Source organism: Cetorhinus maximus, chromosome 21 (assembly GCF_964194155.1).
Source record: "Cetorhinus maximus chromosome 21, sCetMax3.hap1.1, whole genome shotgun sequence".
In the NCBI taxonomy this organism is placed as follows: domain Eukaryota; kingdom Metazoa; phylum Chordata; class Chondrichthyes; order Lamniformes; family Cetorhinidae; genus Cetorhinus; species Cetorhinus maximus.
In genome coordinates, this window is record NC_135899.1 from 50,188,273 (window position 1) to 50,197,940 (window position 9,668).

General features: G+C 40.0%; 1 protein-coding gene across 6 annotated transcripts in view; it reads left to right on the plus strand.

Moving 5' to 3' along the window:
* Positions 1–7,142, plus strand: part of inpp5b (inositol polyphosphate-5-phosphatase B) — a 159,892-nt gene extending 152,750 nt beyond the window's left edge. For all 6 annotated transcript variants that reach the window (XM_078566944.1, XM_078566949.1, XM_078566945.1 and 3 more), the window contains 2 exons: positions 3,429–3,540; positions 6,734–7,142. In XM_078566944.1, coding sequence (XP_078423070.1) covers positions 3,429–3,540; positions 6,734–6,858 — 237 coding nt within the window. In that variant the 3' untranslated portion in view covers positions 6,859–7,142. The remainder of the gene's footprint in view (positions 1–3,428; positions 3,541–6,733) is intronic.
* The last annotated feature ends 2,526 nt before the right edge of the window (positions 7,143–9,668 follow it).

The following is a 9,668-nucleotide window of genomic DNA, read 5'->3' on the forward strand; positions in this document are numbered from 1 at the left end:
TGATTATATTTAAGGCTGAAATAGACAGATTTTTGGTCACTCAGGGAACAGAGTGATATGGGGAGTGGGAGGGAAAGTGGAGTTAAGGTCATTGATCAGTCATGATCATATTAAATAGTGGAGCAGGCTTGACAGGCTGTAGTCTACTGCTCCTATTCCTTATGTTCTTTCTTTTGCTTTTTGTTTCCAATACAAGTTTGCAATTTGTCTTATTTCTGCCATTGGAATCTGATATTTCTTCATGATCTCAACTAAGTTACCATGTTGCACTCTATCAAAAGCCTTAGTGAAATCTATAAAACAGGCAAATATCTTCTTGTTCTGTATCACTCTTTCGATCAGGATGCCGATTTGGCAAACTACATCTCTAGTTCCTTTTCCTTCGTCCAATGTACACAGTACATAGTATAGGTAGGAGCAGGAAGTTGTAAAGGGATTTATATTACCAGTGGAATTGAGCATAAAAGTAAGGGTGTTATGCTTCAGTTATACAGGGCATTGGTGAGACCGTATCTTGAATGCTGTTTGTAGTTTTGGTCTCTTTATTTAAAGAAGGATGTAAAATTTTTTATTCATTCAAGGGATGTGGGCGTTGCTGGCTAGGATCTGCTGGCCAGCATCTATTGCTCATCCCGATGCTTGTTCAGAGGGTTCATTTAAAAGTCAACTATATCGCTGTGGGTCTGGGTCAGACCAGGTAAGGACAGCAGATTTCCTCCCCTAAAGGGCATTAGTGAACCAGATGGGTTTTTACAACAATCGGCAGTCATCACCAGACTTTTAATTCCAGATTTTTATTGAATTCAAATTTCACCATCTGCCATGGTGGTATTCAAACCTGGGTCCCCAGAGCATTACGCTGGGTCTCTGGAATACTAGTCCAGTGGACAATACCACTACGCCATCGCCTCCCCAGGTTTACTAGATTGATACCTGGAATGAGCGAGTTGTCTCATGAGGATAGATTGGACAGGCTGGACTTGTTTCCATTGGAGTTTAGAAGAGTGAAGGGTGACTTGATTGGAGTATGTAAGATCCTGAATGGTCTTGACAAGGCGGACATGGAAAGGATGTTCCCTCTTGTGGGTGAGTCCAGAACCAGGGGCCACTGTTTTAAAATTAGGGGTTGCCCTTATAGGACAGAGATGAGGAGAAATTTTTTTTCTGAGGATTGTGCAACTTTGTGCCTTCAGAAGGCAGTGGAAGTGGGGTCACTGAATATTTTTAAGGCAGAGGGAGATAGATTCTTGTTAGGCAAAGGATCAAAGGTTATCGAGGGTAGATGGGGATGCAGAACTTGAAACACAAACAGATCAGCCATGATCTTATTGAATGGTGGAGCAAGCTCAATGGGCAGAATGGCCTACTTATGCTCCTATTTCGTATGTTTGTATGATTTTGATAGATTACATGAATGGGCAAAACTGTGGCAAATAGAGATTAATATGAAAATGTACTTGGGACCAAGCAAAGATATTTCCAAATGGTGAGAAGTTAGGAACTGTGGGTGAGCAGAGATTTATTGACAAAGTACAGAAATCACTGAAAGCTAGTGGAGAGGTACAGAAAATATTTTAAAAGATTTATGGAATGTTGACCTTTATCTGAAGAGGGCTGGAATACAAGGGGGTTGAAGTTATATTATAGCTGTATAGAGCTCTGTTTAGACCCCATTTTTAGAGCCCCGTGTTGAGCTCTGGGCACCTCTGGAATGTGATATTGACCTTGAAGAGGGTGCATTATTGATTCACAAGAATGATACTGAGGTTAAAAGGGTTAAATTGAGGAAGGGTTGCATAGACTAGGCTTGTATTCCCATGAATATCGAGCACTAAAGGATGATCTTATTCAGGTGTTTTTGTTTGTTCATGGGATGTGGGCATTACTGGCAAGGCTAGCATTTACTACCCATCCCTAATTGCCTTTGAAAAAGCTGGTGAGCCACTTTGTTAAACTGCTACAGTTCTTTGTGATGAACATAATTCCACAGTACTGTTGGCGGTGGGGGTGGAGTTCCAGGATTTTGACCAAAGGAGGATGGAGGAATAGTCATGCATTCCCAAGTCAGGATGGTGTTTGACTTAGAGGGAACTTGGACATGGTTGTGTTCTCATGTACCTGCTACCCTTCTGTTAATTTTACATCAATTGTGTGTGGTTATATGCCAATGAAGGGCATTAATTGGATTTCATTTGAGTAGGCACATAACTGGGCTATTTTCCACATTGTTGAACTGTAGATGTTATTGAAGAATTCAGTAGGATATATAAAGAAAAAAGCTACTTCCTCTGGTGGAAGAACCCAGAACAAAGGGGTGTAAAGGGGGAGATGGCGACATGGTGGTAATGTCACTGGACTAGTAATCCAGAGACCCAGGCTACTGGTCTAGGGACACAGGTTCAAATCCCACCATGGCAGCTGGTGGAATTTAAATTCAATTAATGGAATTAAAAGCTATTAATGGTGACCATGATAACTATCATTTATTATAGTAATAATGTTCACTAATGCCCTTCAGGGAAGGAAATCTGCCATTCTCACCCTGGCCTCCATGTGGCTCTAGGCTAGCAGCAATTTTGCTTTTGAATTTTGTTTGACAAGGGTATTAAGGGTGCTGTAACCAAGGGAGATAGTTGGAGTTAAGAGACAGATCAGCCATGATCTAATTGAATAGTAGAACAGGCTCAGGGGAGCTGAATAGCCACCACTAAGAACACATTTTTCCATCTCTACAACACTGCTTGTCTCTACCCCCACCTCATCTCCATTGACAGTGAAACCTTTCTTTGCATCCTTGACTTTGCTGTCCCCTTTGCTGGCCTTCCAACTTACATAATCTCAAAATTTTTCAAAACTCTCCTGCCAACATGCTGTCCACTCAATCATCACCATAGACTCTGCCACTCTACGCTGGTTTCCAATCATCCAAGAGATCAAATTTTAAGTAGTTGTCCTCATCAAAAAGTCCCTCCACTGCCTTGTCCTGTACTACCTCCACCAGCCCTTTCAGAGTTACACCTTGCCCCTTCCCCTCTTCCACTGTTTAGACTTTGGTCTCCTGGGCCTGGCTGTTGCATTCTCTTCACTCCTAGCTTGGCTACAATATCTAGAAGCTCCTTCCCAAACTCTTCCATCTCTTCAGCTTCCAGTCCAGCTTTAATTAAAATCCATCCTTAGGTCAAACTTTCCCTAAACTCCCTTTACTGTCCTTTAAATATTGGCATCCACTTTTTTTTCTCTTCTCTAGAAAGCACCTAGGAATTTGTTTCAATGTTATAGGTACTATATAAATGCAGGTTTGGGCGATGAATTCATCTTCCATCTGTAAACTTAGCAAGAAGAATAATTTTGTTATGTTTTAGTAAACAATGAATGAGTTATACCCGACATAATGTGTTCTGTATTTCTGTACCTTTTTCTCCTGATAGGTTGTCTCCAAGCTACCTCAATGCCATAAGAATGTATTCAATTATTTAATGGCTTTCCTTCGAGAGCTTCTGAAAAATGCTGCTTGTAACAATCTTGATGTGCCTACACTTGGTAAGCTAAGAGGTTCCTGTCAAGGACAATTGCAGTAAACTATGTGTCAGAGGGAATAAAATCAAATATTAATTGGTGAATTGTATGTTGAGAACCAAACAAACTTGACAGCCTTGAAATTACCATATCTGGCAAGATAACTGCATCTGAATGGTGAGGACTAAGGAGCTCCCAATATTGGGCCTCATGCCTCACTTCCTTGAAGTTGCACAGAGCTGCCCAGGAATAGAAATTTACGTTCTGCCCGCTGCTGGGTTGCAGTGAAGAAGAGTAAGTGATTAAGTAGGAAGGTTGGGGAGTATAAACTTGTATCGGGAAAGGAGTGGCTCAAGCTCTTTCACTATAGGCTCCAGATTCATGTAATCAGGGGCACCTTCCTGCTGGTCAGCACTACATTGTGCCCTGAGTTCAGCATGTGGCATGTGAAGTGCTGAGACGTCCAAAAATTGAAAATGGATCCTGCTCAGGCCTGTAAATGTTCCCTATGTGCACTCCAGCTAACAGTGTACCTGCCTTATCCAGTACAGAGCGCAGGGCACTTTCCACCAGAAACAAATGTGCACTCCCTCCCTGAGATATTGCAAGTTTATTTGGTCAGTTTAGGCATGAAAAATGGGCACACCATGGCACACCAATTTTCTAGGGAAACATTTCTCCAGTGATATGATAGATTTTACTGAGCAGCGAACCAATAATGAATTTCAAAGCTTGGTATATGTTGGGTTGAGTTGCAGTTGAAGTGACCCTTTCACTTGCTAGTTTAGCTAGTTTTCCATAGTGCATTCTGTGGTGTCAGTGTGGTTCCCAAGGATACGATTATTGGCAAGTGTATCATTTCCTGTAAATGTAAGAAAAACAGCTGCTTCACAAATTTAGCATGTCTAAGTAATGAAAGTAGATTCCCTGAAATGGTATGTGATATTTGTCACAAAATTCATGGCATCTGAAGTTTTTTTCTGTCCACCATGATACTCATTTTCCTCCAGTTCACTTTTAGATTCCTCAGAAAATCTATAATAGGTACCTTCTGTTGCACTTGAGGATGCTGTAACACTGACATTGAATTGGTTTTGAAGTGAATTACTTGTACTTTGATTCACTTTAATTTTTATATCCAGTCCAAGTACACAGTGCTCCTTTAAAAAGATTTAAAAGTCACATCTGCAGGCCACAAGAAGAAAACACTCAGCTTTCAAAATGACAGATAGCTTTAGCACTTAAATTTGAGTCAGCCAATCTTTTTTAAGAGTAAGAGTTGTTAGAAAGGAAGTTATAATTCGGAAAAATAAAAATGCTTGCATGTACCTGGTGTTTTATCAGGACTCTCAGAAACATCTCCATGGTGCTTCATTTATAGTAAATTCCTTTGAAGAAGAGTGACTAATTAAGTTAGACTGAAACAGAAACCACTGCTGGCCACTCAGGAAACTGCCACAAAAATTTGTTACACTACTATTACTTTTTCAGGAGCAAAAATGCTCCTCATGCCTCCAGAAGAACACTGCAGCTGCTGCCATCTTGGCCTTACCCTTTTCGTCTTGCCATCCCCTCATGCCCCATCTTACTACCTGCAACTGTTGCTGGCTTCGTAGCCAATCGACATTCCTGCAGTCCAAAACTGGTGAGCTGCCTCAGCTCGCCTATTTGGTGTCTGCAGTTTGCCGGTCACATTTGAAAGAGGCCCTGACCTCAAAATTGAGACAAACGCCCTAAAGTTAAAATCTACCCATACGGTTTTATATCTTTTTAGCTTGAAGTTCCAGAGCTTGGGGCCTGGACAACTGAAGGCTTAGCCACCGATTTTGGAGCAAGTATGATTGGGAATCTACAAGAGGTTAGAATTAGAGGAGCGCAGATATCTCGGAGGGTTGAGAGGTTGGAAGAGATTAAAGAGATAAGGAGGGGCAAGGGCCATGGAAGGATTTGAAAACAAGGATGAGAATTTAAAAATCAAAATCATTTAAAATCATTTCTCGGTGTCAGTGTGTGGTTCCCAAGGAAACGCTTATTGGTGAGTATATCATTTTCTGTAAATGAAAGGAAAACAACTGCTTTCAGTTCACAAATTTAGCATGCCTATATAATGAAAGTAGATTCCCTGAAATGGTACACTATATGTAAGACATAAACTTCGTCACAAAAGTCATGGCACGTGTGATTTTCTTTTCCTTGCTTGGCCAGAACCCAATGTAGGTCAGTGAGCACAGGGGTGATACAGGAACAGAACTTGTTGAGAGTGAAGACATGGGCAGCAGAGATTTGGATGATCTCAAGTTTACGGAGGGTAAAATGTGAGACACCAGCCAGGAATGCATTGGAATAGTCGAGACCAGAAGTAACGAAGGCATGGATGAGGGTTTCAGCAGCAGTCGAGCTGAGACAGGCAAAATTGAACGATATTACAGAGGTGGAAATAGGCGGTCTTAGTGATGGCACGAGAATATGAGATTGGAAACTCATCTCAGGATTAAATGCAACACCAGTGTTGTGAACAAATTGGCTCAATCTCAGACTGTTGTCAGAGAGAGAGATGCAGTCGGTAGCTAAGGAACAGAGCTTGGAGCGGGGACCAAAAACAATGGCTTCAGTCTTCCCAATATTTAATTGGAGGAAATTTCTGCTCATCCAGCACCGGATAATTCTAGCTTTTCACTTCTTCAGCTCCAGCACTGAACAGTGTACCTGACAATGTAGTGATATGGTACACTCTGTATGCTGAAGAATGAATAAAAAGGCTGGTATTTATATCGCGCCTTTCATGACCTCAGGACATTGCATAGTGCTTTCCAGCCGATGAAGTACTTTTGAAACTATTATAACATAGGAAACACGGCAGTCAATTTGTGGACAGCAAGCTCTCACAAACAGCAACGTGATAATGTCCAGATAATCTGTTCTTTTAATGTTGATTGAGGGATAAATATTAGCTAGGACACTGGGGATAACTTCCCCCAGCTCTTTTTCAGAATACTGTGATGGGATCTATCACATCCACCTGAGAGGGCAGACTGGATGGTATGAATAAATATCTTTAAAGAAATGATTATAGAGAAAGATGATTTTGTATGCAAATAGTTTACAGTTTTTTTCTTAAATGTGACTAGATTCCATGCCCCACACTTCACTTGGTGTTAGGAATCAGCATCATAGTCTATAATTTAAAGTTCATAAGATGCTTTTCCTCTCTTCACAGCGAGCATCTTTGGAGCGCTATTGCTGAGACTGCCTCCTAATGCCACAAGTCAATGTGACGTCATTGAGAGTAAGAAGGCAGCACAAGTGTTCATTACACGTTTCCTTACACTGAAGGACGGTTAATCGAAGCAGCCTGACCCAGCCAACAAAGTGTTTATTTTCTAGTGTTCAATAAAATTGTACTATTTCAGTCAAGAGTATTTTTATATGAAGATAAAGATCTTTAGAATTATGCAAATGTTTTGGAATGCAGAAATAAGATTCTACTTATTTTGTAATGTAAATTTATCTTAGAGTGTTTGAAGGTTCAGAGCTGGAGTCATTCTTGTCACCTCCAATTTATAGAAGCACCCTGCAATGTTTTTGATGTTGTATTTTGTAATGTATTATATGCAGGGAACTGACAATTTTGTATGCACATGATTTTTTTTTTTACTATTTGGAAGTCCAGCCCCCACCTCTTACTCCTGCGTGTATCAGGCAAATAGTGCATACCACTTTCCATTGCCATAGGTGTCAGTTACAAAGGCAGAATTTAAACTCTATTAAGCACAGCAACTATTTGAGGTTATTCAAATAGCTGTTTAACATATAGTTCAAGTGTAATTACTCATCACTTAAGTCCTTTTGGCAGTCCCAAGTGACAGAGCCAGCTGAAACTGGAGCTGCATTTACAGTCCCAGCTGTGGTGCTGAAGCTGGTCAAACCACTGCATATGTCAACTCTGTTCTGCTCTCCCTACATGAATAAAGGGAAAAGCTTTCACCTTCAAAGCCTGTCTGTGGCCAGGTGTATTTTCCACAAATATATATTACAATATAGAAGCCCAGAAGTCCTCTTCAGATCACCAACAGCAAATTTCAACTGGGAGCAGGAGAGAAATGGAGAGACTGCCTACAAAGAGCCACTTCCAGACCGTTATTTCAGAGAGTCACCCCTTTAAGAAAGAGTGAAGGGATGGATATCTGAACTCAAATCCCAGAGCTGACACTACTTAAACAATAATGTTAAGTTTTAATTTCTGAAGTTGTCAAAATTCTGCATAAAATTGATCTAACCTGATGCACTGGCCACTGCATATAGTGGGCAAATCACATTCCTAAGATAATAATGGAGTGGGAGGGGTGGGAGTTTTGGATTTAACTTCAGCCACAAGAAGTTTCCCCCATGCAATAAATAAGTTATGTTACCTTTTGGAGTTGACAAAGTACTGCAATGATAGATGCTATTTCAGACCAATATACCAGGGTAAGAATTGATTTGATCACTGTGACTGTTCAAATACACAGACTCATCCACAATGAGAAAAACAGCTTGGCTCCCATATAAAATTTTTCCCATTTTTAAACTGTGAGTCATCTGAACAAAGAATTTCCGTCTAAGTGAGAAATTTACATCAGCAGGTGAGAGAGAAACTGGTGGAGCATGCACCGATCCCAGGTCTCAAAATAAGTTTTCATTGAATCTTTTTTGAGCTGATGTTATGAAATGTATTTGTGAGACATCCAAACACTTTTCTTTCCTTAGCGTGGTTGGATCCTGATAAAAGATTTACCAAGAAAAATACCGATTACAGCAAGACTTCTGTGCAAATTTATATATCTTTGTACCATAGCAACTTCAGTCTGAGTAAACAAGCACTGAGTAAAGACAAAGGTATTTTAAATGCAAGTAATTCAACACCTATAATGTGTTGCTTCCAGATGAAGTGGTTACCCCAGCATTAAATCGAGATGCTTTGACGAATGTGTTAATCCATGATCAAGATTCTTTTGTATTAAGATACTTGGATAAATAATTACATGTAGTAGTAGGATTGAGTTGGAAGTGGTTCAGTTGAAATTGTACATTTGGATCAGGTACTTTTTTTAACCTTGAATTCATTGTAATGAACCTAATGGTGACTCTATGTTTTCATACTGTAAATCATGTCCAGCAGTGCTTTAATGGAAATTACTCCAGTCCATTTATTCCCCTTGACACAGATAAGGCTTGATGCTGTACTTTATATTCTATTGACACATTAATGGGCAAGATTTTAACTCACTAAAAGCCAATTCAGTTACACAAAAGTTAAAATCAGGCCAATTATGCTTGTTTTACAGTGTCAAGTAATATGATTTTTTTTCCTAAAAATATGTATTTGTAAGGCTTTTGTCATGGATAAGGATTTTGTGGTATTGAATGGTTGTAGATATTGGGCAAAGCTCAGGAACTCCACCAAGATAATTCTTATGCATTGTTGTCCTCTTTTTTTTATATATGAGGGGAGTTAACATTTTTCCCCTGGCGTCAGCTGTTTCTCCCCAGGTCCCATTTGAGAGCCATGAGGTCTTGAAGCCAGATGGGCAGTAAGGGTATCAAAGGAAGCCCATTCCCAAGTCACTGGTAGAATGTTGCTCTTGATAAGCTGCCAAGAGACATCTCAGTGGCTACAGGATAGCTCCTCATCTAGTAGTTTTTCCCATTTCCTTTTCTTCCCCTCATCCGTTTTATGGAGTCACAGCAACTTCACTGAGAGGGGAAACTTAGTAGAGTTTGAGGTTTGAAGTTGCATCCCTACACTACACCTCAACTGTGCTCCTGTAACACTGCATTCCAATATAAATAGCTATCTTGTCACTCTTCTACCTTCAGGGAGTGCTAATGCTGCCTGCTGAGTATTTCCATTATGCTTAAAACACGCACACTTTAAATGCACAGATGACCAATTCAGTCAAGAGTAAAATTATCTTTTTTTCACAAACTGCATATGATTGTTCCTTTATGAGCTTCAGGATCTTTGTATGGCATGTCCTATAATATACAGGTATCAAATTCCAGGTTCACGTTCCACAAATGCATTTGTTATTTGAGCACATCCAACCCAGTACTGAAACTGTTTAAATTTCAAAAAATCATGTGTTTTATTTAAAAGTTATTTTAAACTGCAC